Here is a 21,831-nt window from a genome sequence, read left to right as displayed (position 1 = left end):
GTAAATCTTTAAGTAAGCTTTTAAGCAATATACAAAATTTTGAACACTTGTGTCTGTTTTATGCTTAAATTACGGTAATTTTAACTGTTTTTTTTTTGCAAAGTGATAACTCAGCTAACTCCAACCTAAATAATATGAAAGAAAACTTATGGCATAGGTGGAGTTGATGTTCTACTGTGAGAAAATAGTATATAGTGCTATATTTGATTTCCATTTTATTAACCTTTAAGATGGTTTTTTAGCAAGTATAAATGTATGGGAGATACAATTAAAACTTTCATGTATGTATATCTTATTTTATCAAATGTGTTTTCTAATAATAATAGTTTTTAAATAAACTAATATCAGTTTTTTCTAAAAATATTGGGACAGGTGTGACACAAATATACATGTGGATCTTTATTTTATTTATTTACTCTCTCATCAGTGTAGTCCGTTGAAATGTTACAATGTACAAAGACCGAATAGTGGATTTTTTAGAGAACACAATTTTATTTTTGGGACATGTGTGGGAGATCAATAGATCAAGTTTGTGAGATTACCACTCTTGTCCCCCTTCCGCAATCTTGGAAAAAGGGGTGCAAACACCTTTCTTACGATATATCGTAACATTCTGTTTGTCACATCAATCTTTAAACTCGCCATAACATTTATCATACTGCCGTTTAGATTTTTCGGGTAATAAAATGAAAAGCAAGTTCAGGAGGAGTGAAAGATACTGAAATATTGCTATCAGTATCGGCGTTTTGTCAAGAACTGTCCAAATATTTTGTATATATATAGAAACATATCATTTACCTCAAGATAACTGTTCTTTCAATACGTTAAAAAGGTATTTCGCGACCTAAGCATACAAATAACTTTTTCTGGTGTTAAAAAATACACTTAACAGTAGATTTGACAAAAAATTAACATTATCAACCATCAACAGCCAAAAAGTAAAATTTTGTAAACTAGCATAATTTTTGGGAAAAGGAGAAGAATAATGATAATAAAACAATTCAACAATTTTTTTTGCACAAATATATTTGCACAAATACTGGATAAAAACAATGAATGTCATATCTTCGAATACAAACCTGTCGAAAAATCCCTCACTTAATCCAAAAATTTTTCAAGAAATAAATCAAATAGTAAAAGATAACGTTGGTCTTATATCTAAATCGAAATTATTCGTTATTATGTATTTTTTAAACGTTTCCAGTTCATTGATATTTATACCCTGCCAACTTTCTAATTCAGATAAAACTTTCAAATTGGTACAACTGGCTAACAATAATTCAACAGTCCTCATATTCATATCGCTGCTGTATAAAACTCGCAGTTCTTCAAGTTTTTTCATTGAATTCACAGTCAGTATATTTACAATAGAAGAATGTGTAATTCCATTCGAAGAACCTAAATGGATATACTTTATGTGATAAGCATGATTAAGTATGAATTCCAAATGACTGACAGCACTGTCGACTACCCAAAATATCCGTTCCAAATTTAAGAACGGATGTACTTTAAATTTCTGGTTTGGTATGGGGCTATTTCGGAAATCGCAATTATAACATACCAAGTTTTTCAATTTCGGACAATATTGACTAATATCAACTAAAACTTTGAAGTCCAATTCTTCTACGTGTTCTAAATGAAGACTAGTTATATTTGTACCTCTGATTTCCAATAATTGTTGTAAATAATCACTATAAAAAGCACACGACAATAATTTCAAATCTTTAAGGTGGTCTAATGAAATTAAAACAGTCAAATCTGATATCTGTACATCGTGAAATAAACTAACATACTCAATTTTCGGAAACATCCACACTAATAATCTCAAATTTTCAGTGGTGATGTCTCTAGTTTGGATTTTTTTGAGTGCAAAAGGTCCTTCGTTCGGATATTTATGGTGTAAATGTTTGATAACATTCCCAAAATCATCGCAACGTCCCAAATCTTGCAATTTCGGAAGCCCAACGATAAGCTGGGCTAATCCTTCCGTGGTTACAGAAGTTCGATGTAATTGCAATTCTTTCAAGTTAACACATTTCAGTAAAAACGGTATACATCTATCAGTCACTGCGATAGAAGAAGTTAGATCTAAACATTGAATCTGGAGACAATTTTCACCTACAGTTTGGACAGTAAAGTCTGTACCGTCGAAGCACAAACAAAGGGATTTTAAATGTTTCATTTGTGATATACTATCCAGTAAACACCTATCGAATTCTGATGTTCTCCAACCACCTAAGCAAGATCCTATATACAGATTTTCTAATCCCGTTAATTTATGTAATTTTTTATATAACAAATATCTCATTATTTTAGGCCACCGAGACAAATCAACACTTTTCAAATAATGATTCACAACAACTTCAGTTAGACTCACAGCTACATTCATTTCAGTTAAAAATCTCGACATTGAAGTACGAGGATAATAAGATTTCTTTGTTTCTTCTACCAGCGCTTCCACGGCTTTCAAAACTTCCATAGCCATTTGATCGTAGAGATAAAAAGGAATATGCGAAGACAAATGATTATTCAACCATGATAGATTCTTTTGAAGAATAGATACCACCTTCTGAGGTTCCTTGTATACAGATATTTTAGATAGAATTGTAGGCGCCATTTGCACGACAAGGCAACCTATACTCTTCAGGCTCAGTAGCTCTAGAGACGGCACATCTCTATGTCTTGGCATTATCTGTAAATTAAATACAAAAAATATTAAAATGAATAAGTTTTTTTAATAACATCTTAACACGTAATTATCCACAAGTGCGTCACGGGGTCAATCGTAAAGTGACCATAATTTTGAATCACGAAATCGGAACACCAAACCGAGTTACACCAAACCTCTCACAGTCTCAGCACTATTGCAAAGATAGACACAGAGTCAATTGACCCCACACCGCATTTTATGTGTTAATGGTATTGCTTCAATATGGTAAAATAATATATAAATAAATTTACCACTTTAACAAGTTCAATTATATAATCCATAGTTGTTCATTAATTCAATTGTATTTCCATATAAAAAGAATTGTCTGTTTTAATAGTTTTGGTGCATCTACTATTATTATTTTTTCATCAAAAAGTATCCACTTCAACATAGTAATAAAACTAGTTCAATTCAGTTCTAAAGTTAGCCTAAGAAGGGTGGTAAAAAAAATAAATTTGCAGAATTATCACCAAATACCAAAACTACATTACAAAAAATGTATCATTTCAAAAAAAGAAGACTGTATGCCTGATTACATGATAATAGTTATCAAATACAGGGAACAAGGAAAATAATAATGAGAAGACCAATACTGATTCAATTTCATGATTTCTCAAATTTGCAATAAAACATTGTTTAGTTTAAACTTTACATATACATTCAGAAGTACCTTTATTTTTTGACACACTATAAGCTCTATAAATTATTGATAAAGAGATAATAGCAGTGAAAAGGTTAATGTAGTGGTGAATATGTTATGACTAGATAAATGTGAATAATATATTGTCATTTTTTATAGACAAATAATACTTAACCTAACTTTAAAGTACTCACTGTAGCTAGTTTTTAATTTCGTGATAAGAAATAGATCTTGAAATTGGTAAGTATCTCTATCCAAATCCCATTTACTGTAGTTTCAATACAGTTACCACAGATTTTGTTTGTTGTTTACTTTCGGTTTTCCTGAAACATTTTCGATACTAAACAATGTATTTAAAGAAATATTTCAACTTACCATTTCTTAAACAACAATAGTTGACGCTATGTCCATGCTTGAAGGATTAAATCATATATCTTGTAGAATATATCTGAGAAATAAATTTAATGAGATGTGTGTTTAGAGTAACTTTAAAAGATTATTTAATATTCTGAGCCTGTAGAATTTCATTCTATTTGAACAATTTTTACTAAATGATTGTAATGAAAGTTGTTGTTAATGTTATTCAAAGGCAAATGGCGTTCTATTTTTTTTGGATTAAACAAAGAATTGTGTGATGTAAAATTATATACATCTCTATTTCGCATACTATATAGATCATTAACTCAAAATACTATTCTGATACAATAATTACTTAAAAATATTTACATTTTAACTTGCAGTATATTTATAATGCTATTATTATTATTTACAGCAAATCTTTTGACAGTTTTGTAATAAAAATTAACATATGTCAACTGTCCACCAAAGCGCGAATTTCAAAATTATAGAATTCAGAAGCTGCTTTGAAATATTTATTCCCTTTATTCGTACGTTTGATGCAAAATGTGTATTTTTAATATTTAAATAGAGAAAATAATACAAAAAATACTCCGTCCTCTTACGGAAAAAAGCTTCAAAAAATTCCATTTTCTGTACACCGACGCTTCCAAAACACCTAATGGCCTAGGAGCTCCAGTAGTAGTAGAAAACGAAATACAAACATTTAAACTACGTCCACATTGAAGAACTCTGCCATATTACAGGCATTAATCATCGCTAGAAGAAATCAATACAATAGTATAGCCATAATTACATACTCCATGAGCTCGATACAAACTATTCAACAACTCTTTCCCAAACACCCAATAGGTATCCTCATTAAAACCCCACTACACCTTATCCCCCAACCAAGAAAACGTATCAATTATCTGGTTACCATCACACACCCAGGAAACGAAAAAGCAGACAAATGTGCCAACGAAGTAGCAGATAACAACGACGCAACAGTTGTACGCGAAGCGATAGCAAACGACTACAAAGGGACAATAAACAAAAGTGCAGTGTCAGTGGCAAAGTGAGTGGAACAGATCGCAGTCGAAAACCAGTTTTAAAAATCGTACGGACCAAATAAAAATCGATCGTTTAAGGTTGGGGCACACCAGAGTGACACTTGTAACGAGAATCTAAACGTGAAACGCTTATTGTTGAACTGTATAAGTATAAGAGTATAAAAACGAAAGACTAACAACTTCCCAAACAACATGGTCGCTCTGCTGAACAATAATTGTAATACTACAGACTTAATCAAATATCTAAAAGACACTCAACTGTATCATAAATTGTGAACAACTGACATGTCGCTAATAACCTTTTAAGTTGATGCGACAATAAATATAAAAAAAAATACAGTAATTTTATATTTTCGAGTTTTTTATTACTAAAATAAGTACATCAAAAATTATCAAAATAAATCACATATTCCAAATTTACCGATAGTACAATCAAGCCAAATATTTTTCAATATTCTTGCCTTTCTGGGTCATTTTGATAAACAAAGAGACTGGTATATTCATCCATTCAGGTAGGACAATGTCGATATGCACATCTTTTTCTTGAGTTCCTTTTTGCTTTAGGGAAACCATGAAAAAATAGAAGTACATGAAATAAAACAAATAATTATTAATGAGTACAATATGCTAAACAATAAAGTTTGTTTATAATCGCTTTAGTTGAAGTGTGGTTAATGGACTTACCGATTATAAAATGGCTGCCTGGCACATGCGCATACGATTTCGGTTACTGATAAACTCATCTGCTTTTTTTCTGTATTAGTATTGTATTTACTTGCTAATCTGTCTAACAATGTACGAGTGGTCCACGAGAATTAGAACAATAACACATTTGGCCACCTGTAACAAATCCATCTGGAAGAGATATAACATCATCTATATCATTGAATTCATGCGGCTCTGCTTTCAATTCATGTTCAACAATTTCAACTTCTTCTTTCACATTACAAATGTCGATTTCATACAGATGTTCATCTATTTCAATTTCATCTTTTACATCTGAACTAAAATCAGTGGAGAGTCTGCCAAGCGAAATCATTTTCTTGATTTGTTTTTCCTGAACACAAAAAAAGTGAATTAATTCAGAGAACATAGCATATTGTAAGAAATAATTGAAAACTTTTTAATGGTTAATGGAGAAATTAAGGTTTTTTTAAGTACTTTGAGATATCAATTTAAAAATTTGAGCGATTATAGCCATCATTAGTCTTTACATTTCAAAATTATTTACAATCTTACAGGGTATTCCAGAGTTCTGCGTCATATCAAAGTTACATTTTTTTTAATGGAATTTGGAATCATCTTAACTTTCCCATTACAATAAAATGGGGTTGTGATGTGTTCTCACACAGGACACTACTATTTAAGCTACATGAAACAAGCAGCATCTGTTATATATATGCTATTCTGCAAGCACTCATTCACATATTCCCAAAAAATATTCAGTCTCTCTTAACTTGATCTATATAATCAGTCAACTTTATCCCACACACCCAATATTACTCCAAATTAAAGTTGAATTATCACAGCACAACAATTAAAAATCACTACTTAAATCAAATGTACAAAAACTGTGGCAAACATCGAAATCAAAACTACATGAGTAGAAACCGAAAGTGAAACTTTGGTCTCAGTTAATCAGCGAAAGATTACTCAAGCTAGGTTATGAATAGGCCCCACTAAGCTTATCACTGCTATTTAACCACCAAAAGTGGACCCCCAAAATGTGAACTATGTAAGACACAACTAATATCTGACTAACAAGATAGTAACACATCCGACAAAAATTGAAATATCATGAATCTTTTTCAATATTCAAATCAACATATTAACAAAATAAAAAAAAATATTTTTCAAACTTGAATATAGGTACTTGCAGCTCCATAATTCACTCTTCTAATGAGACGATCTTTTTTCAATAATGGAATCTAGATAATTTGTACCTTCCATTAGATTTATTGATATAAAAGTTCTTCCACAGCATCTTATTAATAATTTCAGTTATTCGTTATATGTGTGAAGCAAAAATGAATTGTAAAACTTCAACTTCTCTGGAGTGGAGATTTAGTATTAAATTATATATGACCTGGTTAAGCCAATCATGATCTGAAGATATAGAGGTTTTGAATATTTTTCCAAGTAACTTGACATCAACAAGTATGAAACAGTCTCATAATATTTTTCAAGCTGTTTTACGTCACTCACTTGCATTTTTAAGACATTTATGCATTGTCTAGCAGCATTAAGTTGCTTTTGGTATGCCATTTGGTGCTGTCTAACTTGATCAGTTTTTGTTTTTACAGTTCCAGGTGCAATGCTAAAAGTGAACAAAGTAAACAAAAGTATCATATTTATTGAACAACATACCTAAAGCTGTCAATAGATTGGATAAGTTTCCTATTCCGTTGTACAGTACCAGCTTTTGGGCTCTGGGTATCCATTGTTTGGCTACTTTGAGAAGCATGGGTTGTAAATGAGGAACTTATGTAGGCATTATCAGCAATTTCCTTATTTGTCGATTTAACAGCGTAAGGTTTACCAAGTATATACTGGGACGGAAACGCATCTTCTTTCAATACTTTTTTATTGTAAGTTGTTTGTATATAATCACAACCTCTAAAATGAACTGAACAAACAAATTTGTTACGCCACTGCTGTATATCAATGGGTTCAGTTGCACTTATATCAAGAATATGCAACCAATGCTTTAATCTTTCGACATTTCTGGGAAAACTAAAGAGTAAAATCATTGTAAAGTAATCTTCACAAAACATATACAATATGATCTACTTACTGGTGAAAGGAAATACCTTCAGGTTTAAACCTTTTAATGTTTTTACACGTTTTCACTGCACAAGACATCGTTACCACTGACAAAACGGAAAATGAAAACTACAACGTGCTGTGTCACTTATAAACTGATAATTCTTAATTTGTTACCAAACATAGATGAAACACATCATCTCAAAGTCTCTAAAAACACGAGCACGTTGCCTCAAAAGGTAATCAACACCAAATAGGAGGTGTTGGGACTGACACCGAATAAAATAAATCAGCTGTAACAACAAACAGCGTTGTTAGTTGACGCATAATCACTATTTCAACCTAAAATTATAAACATTGAATATTGGTATTATTCATTTTAGCACTATTTATGATAACAACCTCTTTTTAGGACGATATATCAATTTTAACTGCGCCATAATTTCATCACAAATTGTGACAACACGGTAATCCACGCAAAGATCAAAATGGAAGCTCTAGGGTATCCCTCGAAATTTAGATGTACACTCGTTAAAGCCAAACTTTCCTCTATATCTCTACCCGAATCATGTTCATTGTTATTCGGAAACTGATCGAGTTAATCTTATATGATCCTCTTTACCCAATTTTCTAATAAACCAATGAGTAAATATGATTATTTGTCTATGGTTTTTGAACAGCTGTCTATTGTCAATTCTCATGAGCAGCGTAATTGATAGGTTACTAAGATTTGCGGTTTTTATAATTAATGTAATTATATAATAAATATAATTATTAACTCAAATTTTTGTAATTTTAGCATTTTCTTAAAGGTGCAAAATAAACCTTGTAGAATTTAATTTAGAAGTCATCCTGCCAATTTTGTATTAATAAAAAAATACAGTACAGTACAGGTAAAATAGGATTGAATTTTTGTTTTTTTTTTCATTCGATTTTTTGGTACGGCACTAATGCAATCATCTAGATAATGGAAAAAGAATGGGATATTTATGTTTGCTTAGGACATTTTCCTCAAGATCTCCATCACTAGTTGTGCTATAACACTTGATATGGAAGCCCCCATAACACAACCATCAATTTGTTTGTATATTTCATTTTCATATTTAAAGTACGTTGTTGTAAGTGTGAGCTCTATAGCTTTTATAAATTAGTTCTGAGGTATTTCTGTATATTCTTTAATTTTGTCCCATTTTTAAATTAATATTTCTTTCATAATTGCCAATATTTTTGATTTTTTTTCTTTCAAATCATGTTTTTTTATTAGTATTTCTTTTAGTACTTTTCTTCAAATAATTAAGCATTGGGGTGAGAGGAATTTTATTACTTCAAACAATTGGTGGAAGAGGTATATCAAGTTTTGGTAAATCATATTGTCATACTCTCTAGTCGCTCAGATAAACCTGATTTGCAAATTTTTTATTTTATTGTTGGTGAAAGTTCACATCTCTGTTTTATTACCATTATTTGGGCTCAATTTTTGTTTTTCAATATTTAATCCTTTCGCTAATCACCCTTCCTAATTTCCATCTAGCTTGTGCCCATTTTTTTAAAAAGGAAACCTGCCCAACTACCAAAGATGAAGTGGATGTAGACAAAGATTTGTATAGTATAACGACCTAGCGGGTTCAGCAGTTAATAGCAGTTCCACAATTATTACAGTGGTGATATCCCCAATTTATTAAAAAAATGAATTATTATATAAAATTTTATAGCCCTGCATACCTCAATTTATGTACAGTTGCTATATTTATACCATACCCTTTGACGACACCAGCGCAATTCTGGAAGGTTTTTGTATTGTTAATCATATATTTCTGGACAATTTTTTCAACATTCCCCCTTCCCTCTACCATCAAAAAAATAATAAGGAAATGAAATTAAATATTCCACCACACATTAAATATATTTCTATCAACATAACACAAGAAAAACATTAACTTATAATGTTTTGTTTGATAGCGAACAATTGAACTCTTATTAAACACACTGTTTACTCTACCACTATACCAACATTTACAATTATACTGTCTGAGGCACGTTTCGATAACCCATGTCATCGAATACAGACTGAAGGTAAACTAAAACCTATTAAATTGAGCTAACTATTTATACCAAATTTTCACACCAATGAACTTTCCCTGGAATTGTTTTTTTTAGGTTAATATGTTTTAATTTACCCTAAGTCTCTGAAGATGATAACTTGGTTATTGAAACGTGTCTCAGACGGTGTAATAGTCAGTGTTAGTGTAGTGGTAGAGGAAATAGTGTGTTTGGTATGAATATCAACAATGGTTCCAACTTAATTAGACTCTTCGCAGGATATAGAGTAACTCAAACCTTATTTTGTAAAATTATCAACCAGCCTATCTCTTCTCAATAAAAAAAATGTTGTCTCGAGAATACGAAAATTTGTATTAAATTTATTTTTATGTGAAAGTTTTCAACAGATGTTTCATTCATGATTTGTCTTCATTGTGACTACGCAAATTTTGTTTCATATTCTTTTCCGATCGAAAAGTTTTTGAAGAAAATGTGTATTAAATTTATTTTTGGGTGAATAAGCTTTTAAATTATTTTTCCATTTTAAATAAATATCACATTTAAATTTTGTTTCTCCTCTATGACTAACAATACTAAGCAAATGTTTGTTCTAGTTTTCTTCTAAACGTTTATAAATAATTTGAATAGTTTTTCTCATGTGTGACCAAAAAATGATTTTTTAGATGCTTTTTGTCTGAAAAAGTTTCCAAGCAAATGTTACATTTGAAAGGCTTTTCCCCTGTATGACTACGCAAATGTGCATGTAAACTACTTCTATGTGAAAAAGACCTCGAACAAATATTACATTTGAATGGTTTTTCTCCAGTGTGGCAACGTTTATGTGCCTTCAAATAACTTTTCAATGTAAAATTTTTCGAACAAATGTCACATTTAAATGGCTTTTCTTTTGTGTGACTAAGTAAATGTATTTTCAAAGTTTGTTTAAATGAGAAATTTTTCAAACAAATATCACATTTGAATGGTCTTTCTCCAGTGTGGCAACGTATATGTTCCTTCAAATAACTTTTATGTGTAAATTTTTTTAAACATATGTCACATTTAAACGGCTTTTCTTTTGTGTGACTATACAAATGTGTTTTCATATTATTTTTATATGAAAATGTTTTTAAACAAATATCACATTTGAATGGCATCTCTTTTGAGTGACTAAATAAATGTGTTTTCAAAGTTTGTTTACATGAGAAATATTTCAAACAAATGTCACATTTGAATGGCTTTTCTTTCATGTGAATAAATGAATGTGTTTTCAAACTTTGTTTACAGGACAAAATTTTCGAACAAATATCACATTTCAATGGCTTTTCTGTGTGAATACGATAATGTTTATTTAAATCACATTTCTGCAAAAAATTTTTGAAACAAATGTCACATTTAAATGATTTTTCTCCTGTGTGCCGACGCAAATGTGCATTTAAATTACTTCTACGCGAGAAATTTTTCAAGCAAATGTCACATTTGGATGATTTTTTTCCTGACTGAGCAAAAAAATGTTCGTTTAAATCGCTTTTTTCCAATTTGTGACCAACATATGAACTCAACATGAAATTATCAATTGGGTTGATACTTTTTTCCTCGTTCAAATCATGTTCTACTATTTCAATTTCACTTTTTACATCTTTATCAAGATTTCTGGAAATTGCAAAGTCACGTGTCACTTGTTTCCTTCGACATCTCATATTTTTCTTGTGCAGCTTCGTTTTACATTGTAATTTCTTCTTATTTATACTGTGACTTGTAAAAAAATGGCAAACGATTTCTCTTTGTTTCGTGTATAAATTTCCACAAAACCTACAGATCATAATCCCGTTAATAGTGTCTGAATTTAACAGTTTTTCCTTTTTTGGTAATCCTGCAAAGAAAATTATAATAAGGTTTTGAAGATTTCAAATTTATGTATATGAAATAACAAGCTTCCACAAATGTGTTTCAAATAGATGATTAATCAGTATGAAAATACTCCAAACACAACAAAAATGCACATTCTTGTTTTATCATCTGCAGTGTACCCACTTGCCTTCTGTTCATTATTCTAAATACTAAAATAACAGGTTTTAAATACATTGCCATTTCTTACTTATCAGACTCTGCATACCTGAAGAAATACCACGTTTCTTATTATCGATATTTATTTGACTATAATAATTGTCTTGATATTTCTTTGGTATTATCATTTAAGAAAGTCGGGTTATTATCTAAGTCTACATTTGTAGTATAAGACATCCATATTAGGATATAATACTTTAAAACAATTTTCATTCACTGAATTATCTTCACTTTCACTTTAAATCTTCTTATGTCATTTATGTGGAACAATTTTATAGATTCACCAGTTGACGCCAAATATGAGTTGTAACTCATGCAACAAACTATTCTACCTTTCTGTCACAACCTATTATATTTATTTTTTACAAAGACAAATTTTACAATTTCATTTTAAGAAAATTACTTAATTTTCGAAGGATGTCAGGTTGAAAATGTTTTTGTTTTTTGGACCAAGGCTTTAATAAATTGTATCTTGTTCTAGGACATATTTTAATAATTGTCTGATGGAGACAACCCAATAGAAGTAGAAGGAGAAGTTTTCTAAACTATTCAAAATTGTATTTTTACTTATTTGACTTTTCCTCTCAAAAAATCCTTTTTTGAGTATTTGAACACCCCTTTCCCAAAAACTGTAAATATTTGTTTCAATTTCAAAATCGATCCTTTAATATTTGTGCCTTCTTTCATTAGTTTTACTTCACACATGTTTGACTTGTCATCTACTAATTTCAAAAAAGTAAAGCTGTTTAATTGAAAAAAATCAATATTTACTCTATAGAAGTTCTGAGGTGCAGTAGGCCATAGGAGAAGTACAGATTATTTTATGCAATTTTGTGTTGGCTGACAAGTCTCACACGTATCAATCAACTTCTCAATATCTTCATTTATTCCAGGCCACCAACAATATGATCTAATTAGCATTTTGGTACTAACAACACCAATGTGCTGCTCATGAAGTAAGCCAAGAATACCAGCTAGTAATAGTTTTGAAATTATGATTTTATTACTGGGTGTTAAACAACCATTGTCACCAGATACATCAGTTATGGAATTTAACCTTCCTGTTAAAAGTCAAATCAAGAGCTTTTAATAAAGTTATGTAAAGTCTTTAATGAATAAAACTGTGAATAAAGTTCTAACCAAGAGTCTTATGTCAACACACGGCATTTGGTTGTAAATGATGTGTGTTGACATGAACGGTTTACTTTTTATTTTTCAACTTTTTAATTCCTCTTGCATAATATGAAGAATACTGGGACATCAGTTTGAAGGTATTATATTTGAAATTGATTTAATTTTTTTTCTAAATAACCAGTACTAAAGATGACTACAAGTATCAAAATAAAAATAAGATTTTGTAAAAGGTGCTACTGTTAATATAGTAGATGCAACTTACTATTTTTAATGAGAAAGTTTAAATACTACTGCTATAAAATACGCAGCATCTAAATGATAAATACTAAGTGTAACTCACCTTTTGATTTCATTCGTCTTCCCGAATATCCTTTGAAATATTTAAATTTATTTCGAATTATGGGTACATTAACCTTATCAAAACTGTCTTGTCCTGCTACAACTATAGATTCTTCAAGTAACTGAACTGAGTTTACTTCGTCATTTATTTCTTGTTTAATAGTATTCATGTTAGTGTTTACATATTCAAAAGCGACTCCATCATCAATCAATTCTTGTTTAACATCTGCATTTGAAACAAAATCATTTTGAATATCAATTTCTTCTTTAACTTCGTGCTCCATTTCCATTTGGCCTAGATTATACCACATTAATAAATAAATAAAACAAAATTTAAACAGAAAAGCCAAGCAAACTACAACTTATAACACATAATATAGAAATACATTCTTCTTCTATTTCTGTCTTCTAAATGTCAATTTTAGTAAGTCACCCAATGAGAATCAACCATTGAATAAAGGTGCGTGTCCATCCGAGATTAATACTCTCGCGAGTTGCTCTCGAGACTGTTTCAAAACCAATCACACTCTTGAGAGTAGATATCTGAGTGTGTCGCGGCTATCGGCGACTAGACTTGTTAAGACATACTCCCAAGTGGATATGTCATTTCTTTACTACATACTTTTATAAATAAAAACCTATTCAAATCCAATGCAAAATTTGGAAAATGTGTTCTTTAACAACCAAAATAAAATGAGTTGTACTTGGATGCTTAAGACACACTTTAATATATCTATCAATGTATATTGCACATATATGTAATACTATATGGACAGTTGGTATGGGAAAAAACGTCCCTACGTTACGGTGCCGACAGTATTCGTTTTCTCTCTCGTTCGAGACACTTTATCTATACTGCGCATGCTTGAGAATGCGCAGAACCGAGGTGGAACCTCGGAGGATACAGAAATCGTTACCATTCTTCACTTTAAATTCAGCGGAATCAATCAAACTTCACAAAAATCAAAAATAAGATGCGTTCGGTATTATATTTTCATTCATAGAGCCTCTGATGCTTTTTATAAATAGTCGCGAGTTGTCTATATCATTATTTTTAGAAATAATATATATAATATGCCAGTGAAATGAAACTACTCACTTTTCATGAAAACGCTCTATTAATTTTTCTATCAACATGTCTGATATTAAACTGAGGCACACATTTTTTGATATACTGACTTTTGCCAAAATTCAGAACATTTTTCAAACAAAACTTTACAATACTTTTCGTCATAGTCGACATATATTACATGTATAGACTTAGATATTTCAAAATCTGGATAAGCAATACAAAAAACTGCTTTATTCTTCTTAGCAAAATGCATCTGCATCTGTAACTGGGCTCTATACTGATTTCCAGGCCGGCCATCGGTAAAATATGTTGCGAATGTTTTCTCGTTAGCCGGGCATTTAATTTCCAGAGTGTATTCATCGCTTAAGCCATCTGATGAAGCCGCAAAGATGGGCAGGTCCTTATCCAATAGTAATCCACACTTTTCGAATTTAATTTTGGTTTGTCGTCCAAGTTCAGCAAAAACCAATGCTTTAAATTTTCTTCCTCGTTGCCTAGCTACTGAATCTACTTGGTTATATGCGCCAAGAATTCTTTCAACAAGACACCCATTTAAAATTTCACTACGAGCAGCTTGGTGAGCTATGGAGGCAGTAATGCGACCATAACGTAGTTCGTACCACAATGGACAGCCGGCTCGATCGGTGGTGAGTTTTGAAACTTCACAGCAAGCACTCGAAGTCATACGATCCGAACAGTATTTAATAAATAATTCAAAATCCGAAATACATGCTCCCGTGCTTTTAAAAGCATGAAATAATCTGTGCAAAGAAAGTTGAACAGCATTTGACGGGTCGTAAAAGTAGTTACCTAGTTGTGTATTTAACGACCTTTTTTTTGACTCTTCCACTACGGCCCTCAAAAAGCTCCCGTCGGTAGGTTCGTCGGAAGTTATTTTCTTCGCAATATCTTTTGTTTTTGAATATTTAACCGACGTATCTGCTGAGGATAATTTCGATTTCAACCGGGAGCACTTCACCGACGTTGAATCTGGTTCTTCGCTTCGTCTGTGAAGCCAGGACAGCGATGCAATAGCTTGCTCGCAACCACCAGCACTTGCTGCGCAATCGTCACAATTAACACTTTGTACCGCAGAATCTTTCTCGTGGTACGTTAAGGTGACATGGTACGGTGACTTACGACCCTCATGTTCCGCAGTGACCTGCACATATCCTATAGCAACATTGCCATAAGACTTTCTAATTAACCTGTAAAATAATTTTAGTAAGTTTAAGATGTTATACATTTATAATTAGTCGCCAAAAAATGCTCAGAATATTTATGCTCACACGGTTAATGTATAAGCCATAGGTGGAGAACCTGCGGCCTCCGCGAGGTTCTTGTGCGGCCCTTTGCCACCTAGTACAAAGTGGTAGAGTTCGTTTCAAACAACTATTGTACATCAACGCCATGAGAGTTGCGCGAAAAATCTCGCCAAAGACTGTCATATTGGAACATTACGTCTGAAACGGATCCTACCACGAGGCTCTGGCCCACAGACCATCCGTTTTAGGCTTGAACACTCAATGTTAATTTTTTAAACAGTTTTCAGCGCCCCCAAGTTGCTAATGGATTTTCTGATTTTGACGAGGACACTCCTGCTATGAAACTGGCATTTAATAGATATATCCGAAGCTCCTGCAGAACTACAAATGGAGTTAATTGATTTAGGGGAAGATAGTATCATCAAATCCCTTTTTAACGCTAAAAAGGATCCCATAGAAATCTGGAAAAATGCCGTTGAATATCCATGCCTTCGAGAGCATGCTCGCCGTTTACTTTCCTGCTTCGAAAGTACCTACTGTTGCGAGACAACTTTTTCTCTCATATCAAAAATAAAAACAAATTTAAGAACGCAAATTACAGATGGAGAAATAAATAAATATATGAGCATAGAAAGTAAGACGCGAATCTACCAGACCTGTATCAGACCCATACTAACCTATGCCGCAGAAACAAGGGCAGACACAACACAAACAAAGAGAAAAATGAGAACAGCAGAGATGAAGATATTACGAACAATAAAGGATACCACACTCCACGATAGAATACCCAACACAGATACCTTAAGAGAACTGGGAGTACAAGATGTCGTTAGATGGGTAAGAGCAAGACGCCGACAATGGAGAGACCATGTAGAACGAATGGCTCCAGAACGGATTGCCAAATGGGCCAAAACACAGAAACCAGACACAAGACGCCCAATCGGTAGGCCCCCAAAACGCTGGTACGATAGCTGGACATCGGCGTCACAAGAGGGCAGATGACAGACCTGACAGGATCTCGTCCTACTACAAGAAGAAGAAGAAGAAATTACAGATGCACATTTAGAGGATCAATAATTAAAGCTGTGTGTTACGAAGCTGGATCCAAATGTACAATTACTGTCAAACAAAAAACAAAGCCAAATAAGTCACTAACTTAGTGAATAAAAAAATATTTTTTATTGTATTCTTCTAAATTATTGTTAAATCTATAGAAAAACTGTAATAATTTCATAAAAGTCACTTTCTTAGGTCAATCAGCTTATGCGGCCTCTCTTATTGCTGCCTAATTTAAATGTGGCCTCTAATGGTAAAAAGGTTCCCCACCTCTGGTATCTGCGTAATTATTTTGGTCCGCTAAAATAACCCCCAGTGTTGTATTTTTTTGTCAACACTATTTCTGAACCTGCCCTCCAGGACGCAACTGGCATTCAAATTTGACGTTCGGATAGTGCTAACTCAGCTTCTATAGTCACAATTAACAAAACTGCTGGATATTATAAAGTTGGTCAAAAAATTTCAACATATGTATCTTCGAAACCAAATATTTACCGACCCATATTTATACAGGGTGATGGATTAGTGTGATAAAGTTCAGTGCCTTCTCTGTTATCGTTTGAGATCAATTTGAAAATTTGAGGGGTTATAGCCGTCATTAGTCTGCTCATTTTAAAATTATTCACAACCTTGGTGGGTGTTCTAGAAGTTACATTTTTCTAAATGAAACACCCCATATTTTATAGAATATTTGGAATCAGCTTGACTTCCCCATAATGTGTTTAAAAAGTTAAAAATTAATTTTCCATAAAAATTTGAAAAGTTCAAAACCCTGTACAATGTACGAGAAATTCAAGAATGAAGATCTGTTACGGCCAAAGCATCGGAATAGGAGTGAAAATTCTGGAAAACTATTTATTTCGTTAATATTCATTGAATCTGATACAAGTTGAATCAAAATACTAATGTACTGTTATTCTGGTTTATTCAAATGAATCATCCTGTATTTTATGTGAGTATCGAAAAGTACTAGCAACATACTTCTTTTTTTATCAGGCATTTCCTATAGCTGAAATTATTAGTTTTTGAGATATTTTTCTGTGCAAAAATTTGATTTACTACCTATTTCTAATCATTTAACCAGTTCCACGCATAAACAAATTATTGAGTTACCATAGCAACGAACAATAAATTAGTAGAAGTGTAAGTGTAAAGTTTGACTACAAAAAAGTAAACCAGAGTTACGCAATAAATTAGAAGAAAAAAAATGCCCACCGAAATAGTGAAAATCGAAAAATTAGAGTATCGAGCCATCATCAAGTACCTGAGGGTTAAGAAGTAAGCAGATTTACGAAGATATGCTTAATACCCTTGGTGATCAATGTCCTTCGTATGCGACCGTGAAAAATTCAACTGAAAGCTTCAAAAGAGGTAAATTTTCCATTGAAGATGATGACCGATCGGAAAGGCCAGTTTCTGTGTCAGTCCCCGAAAATATCGATGCAGTTCATGACATGATTTTATCAGACCGTCGAATTGGGCTAAAACGGATATCTGAAGCACTGAATATTGAGAAAAATTGCTGCAAAATGGATCCCCAAATGTTTGAATGTTGACTAAAAGCGTGCAAAAGTAGAAGCATCGCGTTCGATCTGGGCTCGATTTGACAACGATGTAGATTTCTTAATCCGAATTGTTACTATGGATGAGTCTCGGGTACATTTCTACGATCCAGAAACTAAGCAACAATCGATGGAATGGCGACACTTTGTTTCTCCAAGATCTAAGAAGTTTCGTGTCCAAAAATCTGCTGGAAAAGTTCTTGCTTCAGTGGAGATTACTATTCGACATTACTGATCACTCTACGAGAAAAAATGAAAGAGAAAAGACACGGAAAGCTATCCAAAGGTGTTTTGTTTTTGCAGGACAGCGCTGCCAAGCAAAATATTCGTGATTTAGGGTTTGAATTACTAGAACACCCCCCTCATTCACCAGATTTGGTTCCGTTCGACTATCATCTCTTCCCTCAACTAAGGAGAAAGTTTAAAAGGTCGTTCCAACGAGGAGGTAATAAAATCTGTGGAGGTCTAGTTTGCAGAGCAAGAACAAACATTTTTTTTGGAAGGTCTAGAGACGTTACCGAGGAGAATATGTTGAGTAATAAAATATTTTGACTTTGATATTTTGTTTGATTCTGTAGTAGGATAAGAATTTTTCAATATATCCTCGTATTTTAATATTTTTATTATATTCAAGTGGATTTTTCTTGTGTGAGCAAATAAATGTCCATTTAAAATGCTTTTCTCCATATTCTGACCGTCATCTAAACTTAACAAGATGTCATTTTTACCATTATAAGAGAGGCAAGGGCAATTAGGATCAACAAGGTATTTTTTGCCACTTATATTTTCCTGGAGTAACTTTTTTTGCATTCCAATTTCTGATTGAAACAATGTTTAATAATAAAGAGGCAAACTGTAAAAAAGATTTAAAAATCTCACATTTCCTCTCATTTGAATGGCTTCTCTCAAGTGTGACTAAGCAAATGTGCGTTCAATTTATTTTTCCTAGAATAAGCTTTCAAACAAACGTCGCATTTGAATGGCTTTCCTCCTGTATGACTACGAACATGTATATTTAAAGAATTTTTATGTGAAAATGTTTTCAAACAAATGTCACATTTGAATGGTTTTTCCCCCGTGTGACTACGTACATGTATATTCAAAGAATTTTTATGCGAGAAAGTTTTAAAACAAACATCACACTTGAATGGCTTTTCTCCTGTATGACAGCGAAAATGTTCATTCAAATGACTTTTTTGTGTAAAAGCTTTCAAACAAAGATCACATTGGAACGGCTTCTCTCCAGTGTGACAACGCAAATGTTCGTTTAAATGACTTTTTTGTGTGAAAGCTTTCAAACAAACGTCACATTTGAATGGCTTTTCTCCTGTGTGACTACGTGAATGTTCAATCAAATTGCACTTCTGAGAAAAAGTTTTCAAACAAATGTCACATTTGAACGGTTTTTCTCCTGTGTGACAACGTAAATGTCCAGTCAAATGAATTTTAAGTATAAAAGTTTTTAAACAAATGTCACATTTGAAAGGCTTCACTCCTCTATGACTACGCAAATGTATAGTCAAATTATTTTTCTGCGAGAAAGATTTTGAACAAACTGAACATTTAAAGGGCTTTTCTCCTGTGTGTATACGTAAATGTGTATTGAAATTATTTTTCCATGAAAAAGTTTTCAAACAAACGTCACATTTGAATGGCTTTACTCCTGTGTGGCTACGCAAATGTTCAATCAAATTACATTTCTGAGAAAAAGTTTTTAAACAAATGTCACATTTGAATGGTTTTTCGCCTGTGTGGATACGTAAATGAGTATTGAAACTATGTTTCCATGAAAAAGTTTTAAAACAAATGTCACATTTAAATGGCTTTTCTTTTGAATGTCTTATCAGACCATCATCTAAACTCAACTCGAAATTATTATTCGATCTAACATCCTCCTCTTCTTTCACAGTATGTTCTTCTATTTCAATTTCATTTTTAACATCTTCATTGTGATTTCTGGAAATGGCATAGGCAGTTACTCGCCTTCTTCTACAACTTTTCCTATATTTGGATTTCTTTTCATTTATACAATGATTTGTAGACAAGTGGCAAACATATTCTCCCAATTTTGTATATAAGTTTCCACAAAATTCACAGATCATAAGTCCTCGATTTGAGTGTTGTCTAATTTTGAGGTATCCTGCAAAGAAAATTATAGCAGTGATTTTTAAATTTCTCTATTTATCTATTTATAATTTGCAAAACTATATTGGCACATACAAATATATAAATGAATGTATATATATATGTGTATGTCACCGAAATAGTTTAGTTGAGAGTATTGTAGTCTTATGACAATAAGTTTATCTAATTTCCATTATGTCATTTTTAGTTTTGTCTTGTATAAACTCTTGAACGAGCAACAACGAGTCCAATTCCCAGTTAGTCTTCGTTATGCAACTACTATCAACAAAGCACAGGGTTTTTTTCTTATTTACATGTTATAACTACTTTTTTTATTAAAAATGTTCGTTTTCAACAGATTGTTTCTATTGTACAACTGAAAATTCACAATTTTGCTCTAAACTATTGCAAATACATTGATTTTGAATAGATAACCTACAAATATATAGCTGAAAATTCAATTGAATCAAACCTGTAAGGTGAAAGGTCTTTTTCAAGATTCACTAAATTTTAACAGAAGATCCATACATTCATCTGCCAACTACTATTTGAACCAAACACAGTTTCGAAATGGTTCATGCAAACTAACTAAATACTTGATAGAATCCATGTAACCTTTTTATTCCAATAAGAACAGTTGTGATACCTATGTATTTATAAAGTTCATTAACAAGGCCAGTAAGAAATTAATTTACAACTGAATAAAATTATTAATTTTTATTATTACTCCTTATTATTCCCAAATAAACAGTACTTAAGATGCTCTGAAAGCTCAAGGTACTTTGGAATATGAAAATACTGACATAAAGTACATGTGTGTGGTACCTACCTACAAAGGGAAAGAAATTGTACTCACCTTTTGATTTAGTTCGTCTTCCAGGATATTTAAATTTGTTTCTAATGTTTGGTATATTAAGTTTAAGAGAGCTGTGCCTCTTTGTTTTGGATGCAACTATAGATGATCCAAATATTTCACCTTTGTTTAGTTCGTCATGTATTTCTTTTTTAATAATAATTTCAGTATTTACATTTGGAAAAGCGGTCTCATCCAAATCGTCACTTAACTCTTGTTTAATATCCATATTCCAAAAACACTATTATTGAACATCGATATCTTCTTTAACAACTTTTTGCTCCAAATTCATTTTGTTTGGATAATATTAAATAAATAATTTTTATAAAAGTTACTTGAACAAAGAATACAATCAAAATCGAATATATATGAAACTAAACGTAGTAATAACTTCTTCTTCTTATTCGATATCATAATCCAAATGTTTAGACCAGCAAGTTACCGTTGGAAATATGGAAAATTGTAACTTTGAACTGATAATCAAATACAATTTTATATTACCCTTTCCAAAATAAAAATAATACCACAATTTACTGGAGGAGATCATTATGTTCACAATCATCAAAAAACTTAAGTACTTGTTTATATATCGCTGTAATGGTTTTGAGAGTTATTTCATAATTGGGGTTTTCGTTTTGAGTTATCCATTAATTCAATATAAATTGTACTGTACTGTAACTATTTCATAGAGTTAATATTAAAGATAGATGGAGCGAAGAATGTGATTGTTTAAGTTAGTAGCACAGAACATACCCTTGGGTTAGTATCATAGACCAACCACATCCTGTGAGTCCACAGGT

The 21,831-nt window shown here is 31.9% G+C and overlaps 4 protein-coding genes across 7 annotated transcripts; all 4 read right to left on the bottom strand.

Moving 5' to 3' along the window:
- Positions 1-1,006: 1,006 nt before the first annotated feature.
- Positions 1,007-4,188, bottom strand: LOC130447987 (uncharacterized). Of its 2 annotated transcripts, none has more exons than XM_056785089.1 (4): positions 4,077-4,188; positions 3,726-3,798; positions 3,545-3,673; positions 1,007-2,692 (listed from the first exon to the last, which is right to left on the bottom strand). In XM_056785089.1, exon 4 carries the CDS (start codon positions 2,687-2,689, stop codon positions 1,127-1,129), a length of 1,563 nt encoding a protein of 520 aa, XP_056641067.1. In that variant the 5' UTR covers positions 2,690-2,692; positions 3,545-3,673; positions 3,726-3,798; positions 4,077-4,188; the 3' UTR covers positions 1,007-1,126. The 2 variants fall into 2 exon arrangements, with proteins under 2 accessions (XP_056641067.1, XP_056641068.1); XM_056785090.1 differs by having other exon boundaries at positions 3,526-3,673; positions 4,077-4,149.
- A 914-nt stretch (positions 4,189-5,102) lies between these two features.
- On the bottom strand, positions 5,103-8,169 carry LOC130447699 (uncharacterized). 2 transcript variants are annotated; one of them, XR_008910277.1, is made up of 6 exons: positions 7,925-8,169; positions 7,554-7,864; positions 7,127-7,492; positions 6,965-7,076; positions 5,444-5,816; positions 5,103-5,317 (listed from the first exon to the last, which is right to left on the bottom strand). XR_008910277.1 is itself a non-coding variant. In XM_056784659.1 (4 exons), the coding sequence occupies exons 1-4, from the start codon at positions 7,619-7,621 to the stop codon at positions 5,547-5,549; spliced, it is 816 nt and encodes a 271-aa protein (XP_056640637.1). In that variant the 5' UTR covers positions 7,622-8,140; the 3' UTR covers positions 5,103-5,546. The 2 variants fall into 2 exon arrangements, 1 of the variants encoding a protein (XP_056640637.1); XM_056784659.1 differs by having other exon boundaries at positions 5,103-5,816; positions 7,554-8,140.
- Positions 8,170-9,406: 1,237 nt separating this feature from the next.
- On the bottom strand, positions 9,407-13,594 carry LOC130447689 (zinc finger protein OZF-like). Its single transcript, XM_056784650.1, has 2 exons — positions 13,101-13,594; positions 9,407-11,432 (listed from the first exon to the last, which is right to left on the bottom strand). Exons 1-2 carry the CDS (start codon positions 13,408-13,410, stop codon positions 10,192-10,194), a joined length of 1,551 nt encoding a protein of 516 aa, XP_056640628.1. The 5' UTR covers positions 13,411-13,594; the 3' UTR covers positions 9,407-10,191.
- A 604-nt stretch (positions 13,595-14,198) lies between these two features.
- Positions 14,199-21,444, bottom strand: LOC130447685 (zinc finger protein OZF-like). Of its 2 annotated transcripts, none has more exons than XM_056784645.1 (3): positions 21,035-21,444; positions 19,146-20,194; positions 14,199-15,379 (listed from the first exon to the last, which is right to left on the bottom strand). In XM_056784645.1, the coding sequence occupies exons 1-3, from the start codon at positions 21,258-21,260 to the stop codon at positions 15,371-15,373; spliced, it is 1,284 nt and encodes a 427-aa protein (XP_056640623.1). In that variant the 5' UTR covers positions 21,261-21,444; the 3' UTR covers positions 14,199-15,370. The 2 variants fall into 2 exon arrangements, with proteins under 2 accessions (XP_056640623.1, XP_056640622.1); XM_056784644.1 differs by having other exon boundaries at positions 19,921-20,194; positions 21,035-21,435.
- Positions 21,445-21,831: the final 387 nt, after the last annotated feature.

Source organism: Diorhabda sublineata, chromosome 8 (genome assembly GCF_026230105.1).
Source record: "Diorhabda sublineata isolate icDioSubl1.1 chromosome 8, icDioSubl1.1, whole genome shotgun sequence".
Taxonomy (NCBI): domain Eukaryota; kingdom Metazoa; phylum Arthropoda; class Insecta; order Coleoptera; family Chrysomelidae; genus Diorhabda; species Diorhabda sublineata.
The sequence above is the reverse complement of the archived record's forward strand: the minus strand, read 5'-3'. Positions and strand labels throughout refer to the sequence as shown.

Bases quoted from the DNA above. Each gene is read 5' to 3' on its own strand.
- LOC130447987 (XM_056785089.1), bottom strand. From the start codon at position 2,689: ATGCCAAGACATAGAGATGTGCCGTCTCTAGAGCTACTGAGCCTGAAG.
- LOC130447699 (XM_056784659.1), bottom strand. From the start codon at position 7,621: ATGTCTTGTGCAGTGAAAACGTGTAAAAACATTAAAAGGTTTAAACCT. The intron at 7,493-7,553 runs GTAAGTAGATCA...TTTACTCTTTAG, and splicing joins GAAGGTATTTCCTTTCACCA to TTTTCCCAGAAATGTCGAAA. The intron at 7,077-7,126 runs GTATGTTGTTCA...GTTCACTTTTAG, and splicing joins CAATCTATTGACAGCTTTAG to CATTGCACCTGGAACTGTAA.
- LOC130447689 (XM_056784650.1), bottom strand. From the start codon at position 13,410: ATGTGGTATAATCTAGGCCAAATGGAAATGGAGCACGAAGTTAAAGAA. The intron at 11,433-13,100 runs GTGAGTTACACT...TTTTCTTTGCAG, and splicing joins AAGACGAATGAAATCAAAAG to GATTACCAAAAAAGGAAAAA.
- LOC130447685 (XM_056784644.1), bottom strand. From the start codon at position 21,260: ATGGATATTAAACAAGAGTTAAGTGACGATTTGGATGAGACCGCTTTT. The intron at 20,195-21,034 runs GTGAGTACAATT...TTTTCTTTGCAG, and splicing joins AAGACGAACTAAATCAAAAG to GATACCTCAAAATTAGACAA. The intron at 15,380-19,920 runs GTTGAGTTTAGA...ATTATTTTACAG, and splicing joins AGATCGAATAATAATTTCGA to GTTAATTAGAAAGTCTTATG.